Consider the following 21,460-nt stretch of genomic DNA (forward strand, 5'->3'; position numbering starts at 1 on the left):
TGGAATAATGTTTCTTTAATGTTGTTTGTTTTTTTGAGACATGGTCTCACTATGTTGACCTGTCTCTGTTTCCAAAGTGCTGGGATTAAAGATGTGTGGTTGCCCAATTTAATGATTCTTTTTTTTTTTTTTAATTTTTTTTTTCGGAGCTGGGGACCGAACCCAGGGCCTTGCAGTTGCTAGGCAAGCGCTCTACCACTGAGCTAAATCCCCAACCCCGATGATTCTTTAATTTAAGTATTTTCTTGTTTTCAAAAGCCCTGCAAGACCATTTTGATCACTCATACTAAAGCTACAGACAAGAGGGGCTGGCGTGACTTACTCACACACAGAGAACATGACACATCTAATATCTGAACCGAAGACTCTAAGGGTTCTTTCTGGAAAGCCTATCTGGAAGATAGGAATGACCTTCGATGTACAGGAGTGAATTTGTTGGCCCCCAAATCTGAAAATGTTTTCCCTCAAGTAGGATGAGAAAAATGCTTAAACTTGAAGAGGCAAAAGTTTAGGGGTGCCAAGATCCAAACATTATGATTAAAACTTGATGTGCCCTGGTGCTACTAAGCCAGGGTCTTGGGGGAACAAAACCAAAGTGGGGGTTACCTTCTTGTGGTTTCCGGCTAGACTGATGGTTACCTTCTGGTGGTTACCGGCTAGTCTGATGGTTACCTTCTTATGGTTACCTGCTAGACTGATGGTTACCTTCTTGTGGTTACTTGCTAGACTGATGGTTACTTTCTTGTGGTTACCGGCTAGACTGATAGTTACCTTCTTATGGTTAATGGCTAGACTGAACATCATTTAAGCCATGGGCTGTCTTCTCATTAATGTTCCGAGGACTTCTAACCTGTTGCATTCGTCTAGTCTTGGCTTTTCTAAGTGAGAGGAGTCTGGGGAAAGCGCCCCTGAGGAAGCCTGATCGACCTGCAGCAGCCTTTTGGTTGGCTATAGGTGACCTAGGGGGTGGGAGGAACTGAGGTTAGCTTCGTGGTTGTGGTACCTTTTGAGGTTGTTGTGGTCAAATCCTCCACATTGCACCTATTTAATGACACTGTGTGACAACGAAGTCTGCAAGCACTAGTCACAGAGCCGTCTGGGTTCTTTTGTCCCATGTCAGTTCAGGCATCACCTCCCGGCTTTCCTGACCCAGACTCCTTCTCTAGTTGCTCTCTTCTAGTCTCCTCATATCACCCGCTGATTTCCATCACCAGCAACTTATTTAGACAGGGTCTCACAGTGTGGCCAGGCTAGCCTTTAACTCACAGATCCAGAGCCACCTGCCTCTGCCTCCCAAGTGACAGAATTTAAGGTACGCAGTGTGATACCTGGCTAGCTAGCTTTTTTTTTTTTTTTTTTTGTTTTGTTTTTTGGTTTTTTTTTTTTTTTTTTTTTTTTTTTTTTGTCTATCCCGGGTTTGCTAGAAGAGTATACTCACTATGTACCCTTTGCAGGAGCTGAGGACAAGGTCTTGAATAGGTCTTTAAGGAGCAAAATCATTCCTTGAAGTGTGGTTCCCACAGGAATGGGGAAGGGCGCCAGGCCTTTCCCCTCAGGCTTTCAAGAAGCAGAGTCAGGAACCATAAGGCAGGTTTTATTGAGGTGCATGCCATGCTTTCCTGACTTGTGAGGGGAGAAGCTCTCCAGTGTTTCCCAGGCTCTTAACATTGTCATCTTCAGCCAAGATACAGGAGAGAGGCTCAGTGTGGTGGTGCCAAGTTTCAGCCTCCTGATTTTCTGTGTTCCAAACTCCCAAAGGCAGAAGGCAGTACAGCGACCTCCACCCAGGATGATGAGGAGAATCCAGTCCCTCCCTACCCCAGATGGCCTGCTGCCTGCCTGGACAAAGCAAGAAATATTAAATATAAATAATTTATACAAAATGGCTCATACAAAAAGCAGTAGGTATGGGGGAAGAGATGCCTCGGTGGGTGGCTAAAATGACCAAGAGATGAACCTCTAGCCGGAGCGCAGGGCTCTGGCAGGCAGGGAGGGTAAGGCTGGACGAACAGGCCCTCAGGGGAGCAGGCCAGCGAGTAGGGTGGTGAAGCGTAGGGCCTGCCCTGCAAGCTCTGCCACACATCGCGCCATCTCTTGGACCGCAGTGTCAGATGGGTAACCTAAGGCGGCCCCCTTGACAGCAAGCACAGTGGCCCGCAAGGTTTGGGCCAGCACTGTACCTGCAGCCCCCACCTGTGCTCGGAGAGGTGCAGAGGCTGCCAGCCGGCCTAGGGTGTCCCCAACAAATACCAGGCGGTGGGCAGCCACCACCACTCGTTTGCCGTGGGGCACAAAGAGACATGGCGGCTGGTTGGCCTGGGTACTGGACATGAGAGCTGCCACAGCAGTCTGTAGAGCTGAGTAGTGGCTCTGGCATTGCCCCGCATAGAAGTGCAGAAGCTGTAGATCTCCAGTGGACAGGACCAGTGGCTCCTCTGGGGACAGGGCTTCCTGTGGATGGAGAAGAAGGTCATCGAGGGCAAAGTGATCAATGTCACTAACACTCCTGCTGCCCCTCCCTTCCTCCCCCACCCTCTGTTTTTCTTTATTGAGTGCAATCCCTGTATCTTTTCTCAGCATCAAAGAACGTAGACAGAGACAGCAATAAAGTGCCCAGAGCTGATTCCAGAAAGATCTAAATTCGAATAATCTCAGGCAACTTCAGAGAAGTCTCTGAACTTCCTTGGATCCTTATCTCAGAGTAGCCTAGTGCTAGGGGATGGGGCTCTTCATTTCGGACCTGCCTAGTGTGTGTACGGCTTAGACTTGCTTCCCAGCGCCAAGAAAACAAATTGCAGTAAGCTAAGCAAGCCAGGGAGCGTAGCTCTATACTGCCCGACGTGAGCACAATGCAAGCCGTTTCATATGTATCTTTAATTAGCCACATAAAAAAGTAGAAAATGTAGCCGGGCAGTGGTGGTGCACACCTCTAATCCCAGTACTCGGGAGGCAGAGGCAGGAGGATCTCTTGAATTCGAGGCCAGCATGGTTTATAGAGTGAGTTCCAGGACAGCCAGGGTTACACAGAGAAACCCTGTCTCCAGAAACAACAAATGCAAAAAAAAAAAAAAAAAAATCCTAAAATTGTTATCTACATCCAAATTTTAAGAACTCAGAGCATCTGTATGTAATCAATCCATACCAACTCCTCAAAATCAGATCTGAGCTGGGCAGCTCTGGAGAGCGTGAGATAGGAGGAGACTTGCTTTGAGTTCAAAGTCAGTCGATGCTACACAGTGAGATTCTGCCTGACAATAGCAACGAAAGTAACCCTGATATTCCATCTCATTTGGCCTCTGTCCACTGAACCATCCCACCAGACTCGTGATATATATCTCATTTAACTCAGACTAGCCACGTTCCGGGTGCTCAAAAGCCATGAGATACCTGTATTAATAGTGCAGGTCTAGCCTGTATTTCCGAAAGCTACTGTAAACACTGGGATACAATGTCGAATTGGCTTAGCACAGCATACTGCATTCAGTTTAAGCACCACGAGGACATTACCTGTGACCGTGACGGCCCAGGCAGCCTTCCAGCACTCGGACAGTACCTGACGAATGGGGGCTACTTGGGAAATACCTAAGGAATGGGGGAGACTATATTATGTCCCTCTGGCCTCTGGCTAAGATCTGGTATAGTGGAAACTGCCTCACTTTGGCGGTCCAGAAAGATTGGAGGTCCAGTTGCTATAGAACCCCAGGTTAATCGCTGGTGGAGACCAGCTTAGGAGCCAGTCTCTTAGGAACCCAGAAATTCACTGCTGGAGAGAAGTCACCTGGCCAGCTTTGATCCATTGCCCAGAAATTCTTTCAGCTCTCCTGGTTACCCAACTTCCTTTGAGCACAGTCTTTCCTGTCTTCCTGAATCCCAATAGACTCTTCTATGTTCCAGCACCTCCTGTTGACTCCCAGCTCCTCTCTGCTCTGTCCTTGCTTCCCGTGCATTTAGCCCTGCCCACCCTATCTCACCGATGGCTTGGTATACCCACTCCCCAAGTTCTAGTCCCACCCCTCTGGGTTTACCTTCTGTTCCACCAGTCCCCTCTCCAGCAGTTCAGGATCCGCTGGGAAAGCGTTATCCAGGGGTCTAGAACCCTGAGCTTTATCCACACCCTGCAGAGGGATCACTCGTCAGTGTTAGGGAAGGGAGCTGAATACAGGCCCCTGTTGCCTCTGGTGCACAGTCCATCAGGAAAGTGTTCCCAGCATCAGAGTCCTTGCCCTGCAGGGGACAGCTATTCACTGGCATGCGGGATTAGGGCATGTGGCATTCACTCGAGTGCTGTGGGCTAGTGCTAGAGACCCAAGCAACTGGGCAGGAGGCCAGGAGAAAGGGACAGAGATAGGGAGACCCTTCTGGTGGGGTTGCCCAGGATCTCACCTTCAGATGCACATAGTCATATTCCTCGGCCATTGGGATGCCTTCATATTCATTGTGAGGGCCTCCTGAATCACTGTCTACCTCCCTGCACTCTGGATCTCCCTCCGGTTTGAGGCCCCCATAACCGGGCAGGCAGGGCGGGGGAGGGGGAAGAGGCCTGTCCTGGATACTGCCCTTTCGGCCTGGGGCAGGAGAAGGTGCTGGAGAAGGAGCAGGAGCCTCAGAGACCGGGAGGGCAGGCAGAGGGCGGCGGGACAGGCTCTCAGTGGATGGTAGTCTGGGCCTATGTTGGGGTGGAGGGCTTCTGGTCAGAAGCTGGGCCACAGTGTCCGGGTCGGCGGAGGAAGAAGCTGCTGGGGGCTCTGGTGACGGTGGCTCTGGCCCCAGCAGAGGCACATCGTAGATGCCTTCATCTGCATCCCGGCTTTCTCCGTTTGCCAGTAGTTCTTCAGGTGCTTCGTACAGGTTGAGCAGGGCAGAGGCCCGCTTTAGGTTGGAAGGGGCAGCGTAAAGGGGAGGCCCTGGCTCCCGGCCCCCTTCCCACTCCAGGTCAGGCTCCATCTCTGCAGGTGACTTCAGGGCCAGAGGCACATCATAGGGAGCTTCATCCTCTCCAGGGGGCTGTGGGACAACTGGGGTCGCAGGACAGGAAAAGGAGGCTGGGGAATCATAGGGGCAATTGGAGGGAGCCCGGAGGATGTTGGGAGGCACATCATAGACCTGGTGGGAGGGATCAGCATTAGCCTTCAGCTCAGCGGCAGACTACCCAAGAATTCTGGCCCTCACCCAACGTACGTACACAGAAGTCTCACCTCTCCCACATCTCTGGGGGCAGTCAGCTGTATCCCATTGACTCTGGGGACCTTGTAGATGGAGTCGGAAGAGGGCGAACAGGATCTAGCTGGAAGTCCTGAGGCAGAGCAGGGTCGAGCTGGTGGTGGTATCACATACACCTAGGGGATGAAAAGGCGGGTGTGCCAGTGGAAGTCACTGAAACAGATACGCAACTTCAGGAACTTAGAGACTTTCTAGCTTCCTCCCTCCACACGTCCTCTGCTGAGCTTAGAAGCAGGTGGCAGAAAGACTTCCACCAGTGAAAGGTCAAGGGTCAAGATCGATAGGCCCGGATGAGAGGCTCTACTTCTTACCTCCTGCTCCTCACAGCCGCGCTCTGGGGTGGGACATGATGAGCCCGGTTGGGTGGGAGGTGCTGGGCAGAGGCTAGGCTTGGGTGCTGGGCTAGCAGGAAGGAGCTTCACTCTGTTAGCAGGGACAATACCCTGCTGGCCATGCAGGGAGCAAAGGCACCAACCATCGAGTCCACCAGCGCCCTCCCTCTGCAGTACCCGTAGAACATCCCCTCGGCGGAAGGACAGCTCCTGGGGGGACTCAGCCGTGTTGTCGTACAGTGCCCGGGCAAGCTGGGCCTGGTGGGAGAGGTTAGGGGAGAACAGTTCTCACACTCGGATCAGCTCCTGTGGAAACTAGACCAGCCTCCCCTTCTAGTCAAGCTAAAAAGTCTCCCTCCTGATTCAGCTGCTCCTGATTAGGCTCTGCCTTGCCAGCGTCATGGAGGGCACAGTCCTCCTCTTTTCCATCTTGGTGCCTTTGCATTTATATCTCCTCTACGCCAGGTACTCTTTCCTGATTCCATTTTACTGATCCTTTTACATCCCTCAGTTCTGAGAAAAATGTCTCCTCAAAGGAGGAGGCTTCTCTTTACTCTCTTCCCCATCTCACCCTGTGCCTGGATCTTCCACTCACTGTTTCCTTCAAAACACCTTCTTTTACTTAGGTTTTGTTATTATTGAGGTCTGCTATTACATTATGAACCTCATAAGAACAAGGGCTGCTGTACTCCATGACCCCTCCAATAGGGTCCCACTCAGAACTGGTCCTCAATACACATTTGTTAAAGAATTTCTTTAAAGCACATGAAGAGGTCTTGCTAGCGTCTGCCATAGACTTCCATGTTCCCTCTGTCCTCCAGTGATTACTCCCCCGAGTAAAAGGTTAGATTAAGTAACTATAGAGACCCATTTTTCTGAAGGAGCCTGGAAGACATTTAGACCAAGTGTTAAGGCACACTTGAGAAAGAAAACAATTAGAAGCTGTTGCTTTGTTCTTAGCCTGAGCCAATACAGCACTACCGGAAGAGGCTGCGGGAGCATGGAGAAGAGAAATGTGTAAATACTATAGGATGTGCGTTCAGAGCACAGCTGGGAGTGACAGTTCGTGCTTGTAATCCCAGCAGTTGGGAGAGCTGAAGCATGAGAACTGCTTTGAAGGTCTGAAGCCAGCCTGCAGACCTGTCTAGACAAGAACCTAAGCTTTTCCCCCATTAAGGGCATAAGCTTAGGTACCGAGTCATAAACATAAAGTATCCAGAGACTCTTAAGTCTTTACACCAAATCTAATTCTCAGAATCTCCATTTCAGAAGAAAACTGGCACACGGGTTTAGGCTTGGTCCAGTGGCATGGCTGACATGGCCAGAAGAGCACACTCTGATGTCAGAGCTTGTACTCTTCTCCAGGGTGCTCCCTATCGCCCTTCTGAATCCACTGTGGCTTACTTTTACACCATTTTGTGTGTGTGTGTGTGTGTGTGTGTGTGTGTGTGTGTGTGTGTGTGCGCGCGCGCACGCGCACACGCGCCACAGTGCACATGTGGAAGCCAGAGGCTAACTTGCAGGAATCGGTTCTCCCCTTCCACCATGTGAGTTTTGGGGATTAAACTTGGTCCTCAGACTTGGCAACAAGCACTTTTACCTGCTAAAGCCTGTCCTTTTCTTTTAGCTTAAAATTTCATGTTATTAGCACAGCAGTAGCGAGCGAGTGATAGTGACTCCGAGGTGAGTAAGGTGTTTACACGGGCTCCTGTATTCAACCTCCCTCGGTTCTCACTCCTCTCGGTGTTCCTGTTTCACAAAGTCCTTTGGGAGAATTAAGCTAACTCCATTCAGAGCACACTCAGCTTCAGTTAGCAATCCCTAAATGACTACCTGCCAGTAGGATCGCAGGCAGTGCGGCTCACCCAGAAACCCTGGAGAGCAGCCAGTTAGACACTGCTGGCCAGGTAGCCATGTGGACTAGTTAAATCTGTAGTCAGGGACTCAGCGTTTAAAAGTGGATACTATTCTTCCAGAGGACCCAACCAACTTTGGTTCTCAGCAGTCACAATGCAGGACTTGCGACTGCCTGTATCTAGTTCCAGGGGTCCAACGCCTCTAGCTCACGTGAGCACCTGCACTCTTATGTACAGACCCCTCACAGATACATGCATACGTAAAGTAAGCAAATATAAAGTATTTGGTTAAACTGAGTCTGGTGGTAGAGGCCTATATCTCAGCAGCTTGGGAAGCCAAAGCAGGAGGATTGAAAGTTTGAGGTCTGGGTGGAGAGATGGCTCTGTGGTTAAGAGCACTGACTGGTCTTCCAGAGGTCCTGAGTTCACTTCCCAGCAACCACATGGTGGCTCACAACCATCTGTAATGAGATCTGATGCCCTCTTCTGGTGTGTCTGAAGACAGCTACAGTGTACTTATATATAATAAATAAAATAAATCTTAAAAACATAATTAAGTTTGAGGCCAGCCTGGGCAACTTATAAGATCCTATCTCAATATGAAAAAGATTGGGGTACTGGGGAGGTAACTCAGTTGGTAGAGTGGTTATCTTAGCATCCAAAAGATTCTAGAGTCTGTCTTTAGCCACTGGGATGGTGGAAGGTATCCTGTTATCCCTGCACTTCTGAAGGCAGAAGGATCAGGGTTGGGCTATATAAAACTTTGCTTCAAAAAACAAAACAAAACAAAACAAAAGACAGAGAAAGGCCGGGAATCTGAGTACGTGACAGTGTAGCTCAGTGGTAGAACGCTTGCCTAGGATGTTTTGAGACATCGGGTTCAACCTCTAGTACTATAAAAAGCATCATCGTCATCAAATAACCAACCGAATGTCCAGCTGTAGGAGGATGCTGCTGGACTGTAAGGGAGGAAGAAGCTCCACTCACAGAGATGCTGTTCCTCTGGGACCGTTTTGTGCTAGGAAGCAAGTTGTGCAACCCTTGTGCTCCTTTCTTCTCCTCCTAAGCAACCAACTACCCTTCCTCCCTTCCTTCTTCAAGATGCTGGGGTCAGGGGCTGGAGAGATGGCTCAGCGGTTAAGAGCACCAACTGCTCTTCCAGAGGTCCTGAGTTCAATTCCCAGCAACCACATGGTGGCTCACAACCATCTGTAGTGGGATCCGATGCCCTCTTCTGGTGTGTCTGAAGACAGCTACAGTGTACTTATATATAATAAATGAATAAATCTTTAAAAAGAAAAAAAAAGATGCTGGGGTCAAACTCAGGTCCCTTTGCAGCCAGGCAAACGTCGCCCTACATGCCTGGCCTTCGTCACACCATTTCTGATTATCACGAGACGTCTAAAAGCAGCACGTCTACAAGAAGAAAGCATGCTAAACAGACAATACAGATCACTGGCTGGCTCTGTACTCCACATGTGTGCACGTGCACGGGGAGGCCAGTGGTTGTTGGTGAGATCCTCCTTACTCATGCTCCATTGTTTTCCCTTTGAGAGACTCTCAACTTTGAGCTCACTGACTTAGCTAGCAGAGCTGGACGAGCCTCTGGAATCCTCGTTTCTCCCCTCACCCCCATTGCTGGGTGAGTACACTGCACGTGGCTCTTTATGTGGGTGCTGGGGGTCAAACTCAGATCCTTAATTTATGCAGCAAGTGCTTTACCAACCGAGCCATGTCCCCAACCCCTGCATCTTTCCTTCTGATTGAAAACTAGAAATTAGTATCCTGGATCTAGCCAGTGATCAAAGACAAAGTTGTAAGTGCAGGCGGACTTGGGGCTGAGTCCCTTTCTTGCTTGGATGGCTTTAAGGAGATTTTAAACATCTCTGTACTCTAGTTTTCTCCACTGTAGAGTTTCCTTATCTACAATTGTTGAATAACACGTCCTTTTAAGCTGCGTGAGACAGTGCATCAAAAGATTGTGACAAAGTTTAGTGCAGCGGCCAGGTGTGTAAACTGTAACTATTACTATTGTTATGATCCTGTGAGTTTCATTAGCATAAATACCCCTCACCCAAATACCTTCTGGACTTCAAAAGTGGCAGTAACACCAGGATCCTGGCAGCAGCTTTGGCACTCCCAAAGGTTCTGCCAGCAGAGGACTAAAAGGTTCTGTCTAAGGAATGGAAAACAGATCCACCCTCAAGGTGTGCTGTGGCTCTGGGCTTTTCTTTGACTTTTGTAACTTTTCTTCCCATAGCCAGAGTCCAGGAAAGCAGGGGGCAACCTGGCTTTCCCCTGGGAATCCCCAGCAAGGGCTGGGGAAGCTGAGAAGGAATGGATTTGCTGTACAGACTCCAAGACAAAGTAGAGGTGCGGCTGTACAGCCCCTCCCAGTATTAGGTTTGAATTTTATCCAATGGGGCCATGCTTTGCGCTTTGCCTAAACCCAGGCCAGAGCTGCTGATAGGATGATGGATACTGGGTGTGATCACTCCTGCTTTACCTCCTCCTAGGGGCCCAGCTGACTTGTGAGGCAATGGCTGACTTATTCGGGGTGGCAGGGTGCCACTGCACTTTCTGGTAGGCCTCCTCCCACAATTCCAACAAGCCAACTGTCCCTGTCTTTTGTCCCCAGTCACCGGAAAGTGACCCGAGGCAGGCTGATATCATCTCTCCTCCTCTGTATTATTTTCCCCTGCCTGTTCACGTGCCTGTGTCTCCATTTCCCCCAATCCTTTAGAGTTGGGCTTCCTTGGCCTTCCATTTTCCTTGGGCTTCCTGGTCTTTGTCAGAAAACTCCTTTTACGTACCTCCCAATTACAAGCCCCTGCCAACCCCCAGTGGGCATCTGTTTCCACCCAGCAAGAGCAGATAGGATGGGGTTACACTCCGCCCTCGCCCTCCCCCCACCCCCATTTATCCACAGCCACTATAAAGAAAGAAACTAGAGAGAGAGGAGGAGGGGCCAACCCAGAACCAGAAGGCACACGGGGCGAGGACTGAGACGGAGAAAGGAACAAAAGAGAGAGGGCACAGCTTGTGGGAGAGGAGATCAGAGTGGGTAGAAATAAACGCGACAGTAAAGCAGGTTGGAGGTCTCAGCCTGGCAAACCTCCTTTCCCTGGTGAACTCACCGACGTGGCAATGGCCATGGCTCTGGCCTCCAGGGTCGCCTGCTTCAGGCTAGGCTCAGTTTCTCTGACCTCAGCGATGGGTGCCCCACACCATGGTTCCCGGCCTCCAAGCCAGAAGGTCACCCCAAGCTGTAGCGCTTGAGGAGATGCCTCCCCCAAAGTTGGAGGAAGAGAAAGAAAACCCACAAAACTTTCCAAATAGGAGGCAGCTTGGCCAAGCAGGAGGAGGAGTAGGGCGGGCCTGGGCGTCGCTGCGGGACCTCATCCAAGGGGCGCGCTCTAAACTGTCCCCAGGGTCTTTCGGGGCTGCAGGCCCCCACAGCTGCTGCCTCAAGTCGCAAAGGCCTCCTGAACACACATGGGGTAAAGCTCACTTCCCAGCCTAAGAGACAGGAGCTGTGGCTGCTTTCGACGCCTCTCCAGGCAGCTCAGGCTAACCCCGAGGGCTGGGAGAAGCCGCCTGAGTGGTTAAGCTGGACGAGCGACTCTAGGGGCCAACCCTCCCCCAGCGGCGCAGAGCTGTGCTCCCAGGGCTGTGGTCCTGGCAGCCGGGGCACTGCGGCGGGACCCGCGGGGAAGGAGGAGGAGCGACAACTGAACCGAGTGTCGCCAAACTCGCTCAAGTCAGCGCAAAGGCCGGAGCCAAAGGCCTAAGAGCGCGTGGCGGTGGAGCTGGGCCGTCTGCCCAGGCCCCCGCCGAGGCCGGCTCTCCCCGCCACACTGCTCAGCACAGCCAGGTCTTGGAGGTGGCCGCGAGGCACCTCTGGGTCTCAGCGCTCAAGGGCGCGCACCACCCTCTGCCCCGGGCACCCCACTGACCGAAGTCCCCGTTCACACACCCTGGACCCGGCCCTCGGCGAGTCCCAAAGCTTGGGGAAGCTCCAGGTGTATTGGGGAACGAAGAAAAAGGCCACAGAGCAAAGGGAACAGAGAAGGGGAAGGGCAGTTCTATGGGCTTGCCTAGGGTCGAGGTGGGGACACTGAAGGTTAGAAAAGGTCCGGGGTCGCTCGTGGCCCCCGCTCACCCCTTGTACTCGGCGCCCCTTTCCCTCCCCTGCCCGAGCTCCGGCTCCCCGCAGCAAGCTCTTTCCCCTCCCCTCGGGCCCACTCCTCTCGCGAGGGGCTCAGTCCAGGGGATTAAGAGAAGGGGGAGGAGGAAGGGGGAAGGGGAAGCTGCAGAGAAAGGGGACGATCCTTCCCGAGGCGGTGTTGAGTTTCAGCTCCCCACCCTAGGGCCAAACTGCGCGCCCCAGCCCGGCCCCTCTCCCCCGAACCTTCCTCCTCGGGACCGCGCGGCAGACCGCGGGGTGGTCTGGTCTGCGCGCTCTGGAGAGCTCCGCTCTGGCCGCCACGCCCCCGCTTTCCCCCGCCAGCCCCACGCCTCTCCCTGCCTCCCTTTCATTAGCCCCACATCTGTCTTTCCCGAGGGAGGGGACGCGCTGCTTCCGCCGCGCCAGGGTCCTGGAGGTTTCACCACGCTGACTTTGCAGGGGGCAGCGGGAGTGAGCCGGGGAGATCCAGAGGGTCACTGGCTTGGAGTCTGGTGTTGAACAAAGATTCTGGCCCTTGGGAGAGAGCGAGAAGCCTTAGCGTCTAACTCCAGATCCCAGGCTGGCCGATTGCACCGCCTTTTCGCCTCCTTTGCCAGTCCGGGCCTGTCTCTCTTTTAAGGCTTGGCCCTCGCTGCTCCTGGAGCAGTTGGAGGAGAGACCGTGGGCAGAGAGGACAGAACTCTTTCAGAGGGACCGGAATCGGGAGTTTTAGCTGAACCCCAGCTCCTTGCTTTCTATACTCTTCCTGCCAGCCTTTCTACAGTCGCTCTCTTCTCTGGCCTTTACTTCGAGAAGGTGTACATCAGAGCTTCTCAGAGGGAGATCTGTCTTCTTCAAATTGTTTTTGGACATGGGAAGGCGGTATTTAGAAAGCAAGCTGCCAAATAGAGGTGGAAAGCTGTAATGTTTTCTCAGTGTTTAACAAATGAACACTTAAAAGCACAAAATAGCGAGCTTAGTCCTATCTAACCTCTTTAGGAGAGAACATATGAAATCTTACTTCAGGACCTTCGTGGACTGGAGGCTTTGAGACCACTGTTCCTCCACCGCAGTGTTCCACAGGATTCACGGCATTTTCCAGAACCACCTGGACAGTGTTTACTGCCTGCTTACCTAGAACCCTCTGCCGAGGGGAGAGCTGGCACCTAAGGGGTGGCTCAGTGAGAGTTTCTGGATGAACACAGGGTGAACGGTGCTGGCTCTGAGCAGTAATGCTGGAGGGCAGACCTCATGCCTTGGCTGGAAACCTTCAACATACTCAGACTCCATTAGAACGAAAGGGAATTTTAAGGCGTTTAGATCCATCTGGAGTGAGAGTTCTGTCCCAGTTTCAGTTTGGCTGGAGGCGGTCGCTAGGGGAACCTTTTCTATCCTCTAGACTCTGGTCCTAGAGGAGAGGATCTGACGGCCTTGGCACTGCTAGGGACTGACTCTACCTAGAGTCACCGAGCACAAAACAAAGGTAAGCAGGACACCTTGGTCCCGAAACATAGACACTCTGACAGACACAGAAATAGATGCAGGCCAGAAGAAGCTAAGCAGAAGGATGCCATAGGTCCAGGCAGGGGTGCAGTTTGAGAGATGGGTGGGGACCCCAGAGCTTGGGAGATGACTTTAGATAGGGCAGCTTCTGTCTTTTTTTTTTAAACTCCTTTATTTATTTATTTATTTATTTATTTATTTATTTATTTATTTATTTATTTTTATTTTTTTTTTCGGGGCTGGGGATCGAACCCAGGACCTTGCACTTCCTAGGCAAGCGCTCTACCACTTGAGAGTGAATCCTGGCTTATCAGCTCTGTTACCTTGGTCAAGTCAGAGGCCACCTCGCAGGTTTAATTCCTCCCAGGAAACAGTCGGCTTTGGCGAGGAGAACATAAAAGGAAAGTGCCCCTTCTTCCTCTAACAGTGCTTTCATAGAAACTGGATGTTCTTAGCTGAGGGAGCGGGAACCTTTCCTGATTCTGTAAGCCCTTACTTCTGCCCTCTCCTTTAAGGTTGCAAATACTCAGGTATTCAGACAAGGAAGAGATCCAGCCTCAGCGTCCGTCCGTCCGTTGGAGAAAACTCAGACTGGGAAGGGGTGATGCCTTGCGTAGACAGCAGCCTCGTGTGGTCCTGCACCATGGTTTGGCTTGGCCATGTTCAAAGAGTAGCAAAGAAGGAAGTCTTTTCTGTCTCCCCAGACTCCTTCTTCTCCCTCTTTCCTCTTCCCAGCAACTTTCCAACTGTCTTCTCTCTCCTTGTCCCACCCACATCTTCCTCCTCATTGCATCTCAGTCTCCTCGTCAACCCTGGCTTTCCATTCACGTTGTCAGAGCCTCCGGATCCATGCCATCATCATGCCAGAAAGGCCTTCCCTGCTAATGTCGGGAGAGCCTTCTCATGTTCTTCCCTGTGCTTTCCACTGTAGTTGGAAGGCCTCGTTCTGATAGTTTCTCACCTGTCCCCTTGGGAGGAAGAAGCCCGTTTCTCTTGTCTTCCTCTTCATTCCTAGCACTTAGAATGTCACTGTCTGCTGTGCAGAAGATGCTCAGTAGATATTTGGTGAGTGGATGAATGAACATAGGGCAACATTGGGTTAGCCTTGGAAGGCAACATTGGGTTAGCCTTGGAAAGGTGCCATCCCTGGGTCCTTGCACTCTTCATCTGATAACCCCATGTGTTTCCCAGATCAAACTGGGTTCTCCTTGAAGATAATCTCCTGAGCTTGTTTTCTCAGTACTTAACAATCCCAATGAATAATTCAAGTGCTGGAGAGATGGCTCCGTGGTTAAGAGTACATACTGCTCTTCTTGAGGACCCGAGTTCACTTCCCAGCCCCTACATTAGGTGACCTGCCTGTAACCCCAGCTCCAGGTGGATCTCTTTGTGGGCACTTGAATCCATGTACTCCCTACACAATACACATAACTTAATGAAATAAAAATAAACCTTTAAAGATAATTTGTATCCAGGGCTATCATCACCTACAAATCGGAATGCGGGAACACTATGTTAGAGGTCCCCATCTTTGCCATTGCTGGATCTCTCAGAAAAGTGTGATGGGGATGCCCCATTGCGAAGAGCAGCTTCTGCTTACCATTTTCAATATTTTAATAACCCGAGTCCTCCTGGTTTCTTATAAGGCAAATAGGAATGAACTCAATCCTGTGAATGTTGCACCATTTTAGGACCTTAGGTCCAGAGCAACTAAACCTTTTGGCCCCTCTAAGATCACTCACTGCAGGGACACACACACACACACACACACACACACACACACACACACACACACACACTATACCACATATACTCCTACCAACAAGGAATCAGGAGGCAAAGGAGCATCCAAGGTCATGAACAGAAAATCTCAATGCAGCAGGCCCAGGCTTGAGCACCCTTTTGAGGGACAGTTGTATTTGAACCCCCTGTGAGCCCCAAGAGCTTTCCTGAGCATGAAGTAGAAGAGAGCTATCTTCTCTGTCTCTTTCTGGGCAGGTGCTGACCTCTTTTCCCAGAGGCATGGGGTAGGAATTCCAGCCCAGTTTGACTGCCAGGCAAGTAGAGACATGTTGGGAGGGTACTCCTAATGTCAGATGTTGGGCCAACCTTTCTTTGCTCCCGCCCCCAGCATTCTCCCCATTACCACCCCCACACCCCTCAAGGATTCCCTGGAAGCTGAAATGACTCAGGGATTCCAAAAGTAGTCACCCAGGAGGAAACCCTCTGGAAAATGTTTCTCATGACAGGGAGTCACCCTAAGGTGTCCCACAAAGCTTCTACCGAGATAAGGCCAGAGGCTGAGCAAGCAGGGTTGGGTGGGGGCCTGTGGTTCAGAGAATAGGTTCATGGGTCAGCCTGGTCATCATGGTATGGGGAAAGCCAACCCTGGGGAAGACTAATTGAAGGGATATTCCATCTTCCTTCCAGAGGCTTCCTCTGGCCTGAGGTACAGAGGCAGAGAGAAACCCCAAATGCCTCATATGAAGAACAATGTCCCCATCGTCCAGACCAGTTTCATTCTGCAGTGTCAACAGTTGAGATAAGAAGCTTGGATCATTTCCCCTTGCCTAGAATACCCGTTCTGCACTGGCCAAGGTCGGCTTCCTAGGGAGACCTATAGGGATCCTTCTCTTAGAAACACAATGCCCTCTAAAGGACCCTGCTTTGGGCTTGGGGTTGCTAAGGAACACCATAAGCTACCTGAGGCCATGTGCCAGACAAAAGGCTGAACAGGAAGCTGGAACAATGGATCCCAGCCAGTAGGGCTGGATGCCAAAGAGGACAGGAATGCCCTGTGGTCTTTGGGCAGGTGCAAATGAAACACTGTTCAGCCCAAATCCAGGGGAACAGGAACACATTTTCTCTGGGGGCTCCCCTTCCATCCACAGCCACCTGAGGCTTGGCTCATACTAGGAGTTTAGATTTGGAGTTACTGAGGGCTGGACTGGAAAGCCAGCTCAGATGCTTTCTCACTGCGTAACCTTGAGTAGATGATTACATCCTGTTGGGTCTCGCTTTCCTCATCTCCAACATGAGGATTTTAGTGTTCACATCATGGTTTTATTGTCAGGATAGTAAGATGTTGTGTCTAAGGCTCAGCACCAAGTCTGGCATGCTCAAGTGCACAGGAGCAAGACCAGCAGTGCACGAAGGGAGATGGTATCCAGGAGCACTGGGGCAAGGATGGGAGCACTGGGGCAAGGGTGGGAGCACTGGGTAAGGGTGGGAGCACTGGGACAAGGGTGGGAGCACTGGGCAAGGGTGGGAGGAGCACTGGGGCAAGGGTGGGAGCACGGGGGCAAAGGTGGGAGCACGGGGCAAGGGTGGGAGCACTGGGACAAGGGTGGGAGCATTGGGCAAGGGTGGGTATGGAATCAGCTAAAGATATTCCTGGCTTTATTATTCTTCCCAAGTGTACTAACCCTGGCCACCAATGGTTTCTCCTCAACGCCTCCCACTGTTCTGGGCCCCTAAGATTCACCCAAAGTAATTTCTTCCAACTTTTTGAGAATGCCCTCTGTTGTCATGACACCGCTGCCCGCTGCTTCCAAGACTGTTTTGTCCCACAGCATCTGAAAGAGCGGTCTTCTCTGGTATGCATTATTCCTGGCTCCCTTTGTTTACTTTTTGATCCCTTGGTTACTTCAGGAGTATTTTCTGAGGGAAAGCACATGCAAATCAGCACGCATTATTCTAGAGACAGTGTGTATGAGTGTGTTGGGGTGGGGCAGAAGGTCCCTGGACAGACAGAGAAAGGCCCGGAAGAAGCACACTGGCTGGTCTCTGCACAGTCTTCCCCAGCAGGCTGGACCTTGATTGGCCTGTGACTTTGGAATCTGTCTGGAGTATACACACACCCACCTGGCCAATAGGGCCCCATGAGAGTGCAGAGGCTGAGTGGGCCCCCTATGGCTTGAGAGTGGCAGCTATCCTTGCTGTGAGCCTTGTCCCTGGGGCCCTGTGAACAGGGGTGAGACCTCCTGCTGGGTCTTAGGTACCACAGTGTCCTCTTCTCCATGCTCCACTCTCTCATTTGTGCAGTGCAGACAATCACCCACAGATTCTTCCATTACCCTTTCCCGCCTCGCCAGAGAACTCCTTCAGGCACATCCTGGTAGCATTGCAGGGTGAGGGCTGCATCCCCATCCCAGGAAGAGGTCAGGGAAAGTCTGGGGACAGGGATGGGAACAGGGTGACAACGTGAGAAGGCAAAGGAAAATGGGGGGGGGCAGTAATGGACAGTGAAGAGAACGCATACTCAGAAGGGCTGGAGTCAGAGGACAGAGTGGGTTGGTGGTGGAAGAAGCTGAAAAGGAGGCACGTGTATATTAAGACGGGCGGTTGGAGACATCTTACAAGAAGAGGGAGGGCTGAAGGTCAGATTCTAGGCGGGAGTGGCTGAAGTCTTGGGAATGGTGCCTTTGGAAAGGAGCCTACATGGCATCTTTAATTTGAGGTAGCAAACATCAGGGAGATTCTCATCATTCCAATCCACAGAGACAGAGACAGACTTGCAGAGTGCTATTACCACGACCCCCGCCCGGAAAGTGCAAGGAACAAAGTTTGCCCAATCAGCTGCCAGGCTGATAATGATGACCATTATAACTTCCATGAGGGTAGCATTTAAACAGCTTTTGGGAACACTTCCAGGGTTGGGTTTTTGTTGTTGTTGGGTTTTTTTTTTCTTTTGGTTTTTCTTTTCTTTCTTTCTTTCTTTTTTAATCTCAAGTCACTCCCTCTAAAAGATAGTGGAAATAAATTTGAATAAACAAAACAGGTTTGCTGAAAATAAAACCAGGGCACCTCAGCCGCTCCAGTCAGCCTGCTTCTAGAAGGCCTGTCAGGCAGGGCAGTACCTGTGGCTGGTGAGCAGTGTCCGGCATGTACCAGGTGAGTGGCCCTGATGTCTGGATGAGAAAGGAGTAGACACGGTACTGAGTATATAGGAAGGCTAGGCTGCCAGGCCTCTGGCCTCAGGGGTGGGAGGACTGGGCTCGTATAGGATGGTGACCTGAGAATACCCTTCTCATTGGCTTTTGCTCACAGGCTGTTGCGTTCTTGGCAATGGTTGTGGGAACCCACACCGTCAGTTTGCGGATCCAGGAGGACTGCAGCCACTTACCCAGATGCTGTCCCAGCAAACAACAAGAATTCCCCGAGGAGTGGCTGAAGTGGAACCCTGCACCTGTGTCTCCCCCAGAGCCTCTGAGGCACACCCACCACCCAGAATCCTGCAGGGCCAGCAAGGACGGCCCTCTCAACAGCAGGGCCATCTCTCCTTGGAGCTATGAGTGAGTATACTTAGTCCCCTCCTGAATGTATTCATGTATCCCCTGGGGGATGTGTGAGGGGCCGGGGGAGTTCCACCCAATTTGACCCACCAGCCTCTTTTAATTAATTAAACAGACCAGAAAGGTTTGGGAGTTACACAGGCCCAAATTTGAGTCTCAGCTCTGCCCTCATTATGTTGGGTGCTGTTTTCAAAGTTCCTTCCTTCTTTCCTCTGGATTATATTCTAGAGGCTAATACATAGGTTAAACACAAGGACGTATGTAAAGCCTGCATTTACACTGATTCTGTCTCTTGGTTGGTCTCCACCATAACTCATATTTCCCTAAAGTATCAAGCAGTGGTATGTGACACAGGCACAAAGCACCACTGTGCTAAACGCTGTCCCTCAATTCTTGTGGGGCAGGTGGGAGGCCAGATTCCTAGGCTTGTTCTCTTTAATCAAAACCACGATTCTCTTAGTCTTTTACACAGTTCGCCACATAAATATCGTAACTCTTTATGTCTGCCACGATATGAAATGGCCAGACAGAGAAACAATTTACAAGTTAGGGTCTTTCTTAGGTTCTCCAAGCAATGTTTTCATTCCTGTATCTTCACATGGTTTTGCACCCCTGCCCCCTCGTGTGTCTCCCTGGCTTAGCCTTACTATTGAGGGGATATGGAGATATTCCTGGTGTAGGGAACTGGTCAGCTTTAACTGATATCCTGTCTAAGACACCAGTTCATAATGCTTTGGAGAAGTCTCAGAGGCTACATGGGAGATCTGCTTGGGGGCGTGTCTCAGCTACACCTGTCCTCTTCTGGGAAAGGCAGTGATAACCCTTGATAGCCACTTACTTAGCAGACCTTCCACGACATACGCTCTACACAGCACTGGTCCCACCCACAAAGCTGTTTCTCAGAAATAAAAGGAATGGTGTCAAGAAGGTTGGTGAATGGGCTGGAGAGATGGCTCAGTGGTTAAGAGCACTGACTGCTCTTCCAGAGGTCCTGAGTTCAAATCCCAGCAACCACATGGTGGCTCACAACCATCTGTAATCAGATCTGATGCCCTCTTCTGGTGTGAAGACAGCTATGATATACTCATATAATAAAAAATCTTTAAAAAAAAAAAGAAGGTTGGTGAAAGGTTACAGAGCCTCATCTCTTGAAGATTCAATGTTCTTCATACATGAGAGGAGTTGGCAAGAGGTCTACAAAAAGAAGCCATTTAGTTTTCCCCATGCTTACTGGATTGCAGAAGCTTTTGTTTTTCAGACAGACAGACAGACAAATAATAACCACAAAATTCCAAGGTATTCATTTTGGAATCTACTTTGCAAAATGCTTGCAGCAGTTGAACCCCAGTTTCCCAGGGAAATGGGAAATGGTTCTACCATATTGGGTGTTCCTGCTGGGCTACTGGATACAATACTTTTTAAATAACTTCTTTCTAGTTTCTGGGGGTGTTGTTGTTGTTGTTGTTGTTGTTGTTGTTGTTGTTGCCACAAACCTTTTCTGCTTTTCTGAATTGTTAAAAGAAAAAAATCTTTCCCATGACCTAAATGTGCTTGTAACACCTGCTTGGGCAGTGGCTGGAAGGTGGATATGAAGCAGCCCTACCTGGGGAGTGGGTAGAACAAAAGGAAACACTTGGTGTTCGTTACGTATTCCTTTATATGTGCCTGTCGACTGTGGGGCTCAGGTCAGCCTCAAACTCATGGCAGTCTTTGCCTCAGCCTCTCGAGTGCTGAGATCACAGGCCTGCACCACCATATCTGCCTCACGGCTGTTTTTTTAATCTCGTAATAGTTGTACTTTGGATAAACACCGTAAGGTGGAATACCTTCCTACGAAGAGCCCTCATCATATCAGACAGGTGCAGTGCTGGTCTGGTGGAGGCTGGCAGGACGTGCTTCACCTCTCTCTGTGCTGTAAGAAGCTGTCATGGCTATGGCCTGGCACTGAGGGCCACTAGGAAAGCCACTTTTTTGTCACCTACCTGTATTCATAGTGGGAGGAAATAAATCTCACAGAGGAAGGGGTAGCATTCAAAGTTACATGGTATAAGGTGCCAGATTTAAGAAGTTGAGTCCCCAACCACACCATTTCCTCCCTCCAGCTTCTCCACCCTATCTGCCCCTTGCTTCTGGCCTGTCCCTCCATGACTGATCAGCTCTGTCCCCACAGGTTGGACAGGGACTTGAATCGGGTCCCCCAGGATCTGTACCATGCTCGATGCCTGTGCCCACACTGCGTCAGCCTACAGACAGGATCTCACATGGACCCAATGGGCAACTCAGTACCACTCTACCACAACCAGACAGTCTTCTACCGGCGGCCATGCCACGGCGAGCAAGGTGCCCACGGCCGTTACTGCTTGGAGCGCAGGCTCTACCGAGTCTCCTTGGCTTGTGTGTGTGTGCGGCCCCGTATGATGGCTTAGTCCTGCTTGCCACCTGCCTGAGGCTGATCCCTTGTTGGGAGAATGGGCCAGGGGTCCCTTGCCAAAGTGGGGCAGGGTACCTGGATGTGAAGCCCTTCCAAAGCCCTACCTGAAGCAGCAGGATCCTAGGACAAGATGGAGGACTTGGGGAGAAACTCTGACTTTTGCACTTTTTAAAAGCACTTTTGGGAAGGAATGGGTTCAGCTTGTGCTGCCGGAAGACGCTGTTGTGGCAGTTCCTCTCAGGAACAAACTCCAAAGGCCTGCTGACCCCTGGAAGCCATATTCCCGGTTCTTCCTTTCCTCTGAACCCCCCAGCCCAGCACTGGCACTTTCTTCACCCTGCCCCTTTTGCCTGCCATTGCATTTGTGAACGCCGACTCTGCTCACGGCCAGGTGCTTTGAAGCAGACGGCTCTGAGGCGAAAGTTGTTATTGAACGTGAAGAGATTTGTCCAAATAAATGTCTGTGTTTTAAAATGGTTTTAATTTGTCTTTGGCATCTGTGGGACTCGAGCATCCCGTAGTAGTCCTCAGCCGGGTCCTTTCTCCTCTCTAGCTCTTTCTCCACTCTGCAACTCTCCCTACTTCCCTGGGTGTCCATTACATCCACCCCTCCCCTTCCCTGGTCCATCCCTGAACACAAGAGTGGGGGGTCAGAC

At 50.9% G+C, this 21,460-nt stretch overlaps 2 protein-coding genes across 4 annotated transcripts; one reads left to right on the forward strand and one right to left on the reverse strand.

Annotated features, from left to right (window-relative positions):
* Window positions 1-1,573: 1,573 nt before the first annotated feature.
* On the reverse strand, window positions 1,574-11,859 carry Efs (embryonal Fyn-associated substrate). 2 transcript variants are annotated; one of them, NM_001106033.2, is given in 6 exon segments: window positions 1,574-2,451; window positions 4,026-4,115; window positions 4,384-5,103; window positions 5,196-5,336; window positions 5,532-5,810; window positions 10,546-10,922. In NM_001106033.2, coding segments are annotated over 6 exon segments (1,683 nt in total). In that variant the 5' UTR covers window positions 10,564-10,922; the 3' UTR covers window positions 1,574-2,016.
* Window positions 11,860-12,241: 382 nt separating this feature from the next.
* Window positions 12,242-21,282, forward strand: Il25 (interleukin 25). 2 transcript variants are annotated; one of them, XM_087586435.1, is made up of 4 exons: window positions 12,242-13,059; window positions 17,860-17,972; window positions 18,129-18,373; window positions 20,544-21,282. In XM_087586435.1, exons 2-4 carry the CDS (start codon window positions 17,964-17,966, stop codon window positions 20,797-20,799), a joined length of 510 nt encoding a protein of 169 aa, XP_087442561.1. In that variant the 5' UTR covers window positions 12,242-13,059; window positions 17,860-17,963; the 3' UTR covers window positions 20,800-21,282. The 2 variants fall into 2 exon arrangements, with proteins under 2 accessions (XP_087442561.1, NP_001178936.1); NM_001192007.2 differs by lacking the exon at window positions 12,242-13,059 and having other exon boundaries at window positions 17,888-17,972; window positions 20,544-21,280.
* Window positions 21,283-21,460: the final 178 nt, after the last annotated feature.

The sequence above is a fragment of the Rattus norvegicus genome, chromosome 15 (genome assembly GCF_021556685.1).
Source record: "Rattus norvegicus strain SHRSP/BbbUtx chromosome 15, alternate assembly SHRSP_T2T, whole genome shotgun sequence".
NCBI classification, from domain to species: Eukaryota; Metazoa; Chordata; class Mammalia; order Rodentia; family Muridae; genus Rattus; species Rattus norvegicus.

Bases quoted from the DNA above. Each gene is read 5' to 3' on its own strand.
- Efs (XM_087585229.1), bottom strand. The intron at 5,337-5,531 runs GTAAGAAGTAGA...TTCATCCCCTAG, and splicing joins GCGGCTGTGAGGAGCAGGAG to GTGTATGTGATACCACCACC. The intron at 2,452-4,383 runs GTGAGATCCTGG...CTCCATCCACAG, and splicing joins ATGACTATGTGCATCTGAAG to GAAGCCCTGTCCCCAGAGGA.
- Il25 (XM_087586435.1), top strand. The intron at 18,374-20,543 runs GTGAGTATACTT...CTGTCCCCACAG, and splicing joins ATCTCTCCTTGGAGCTATGA to GTTGGACAGGGACTTGAATC.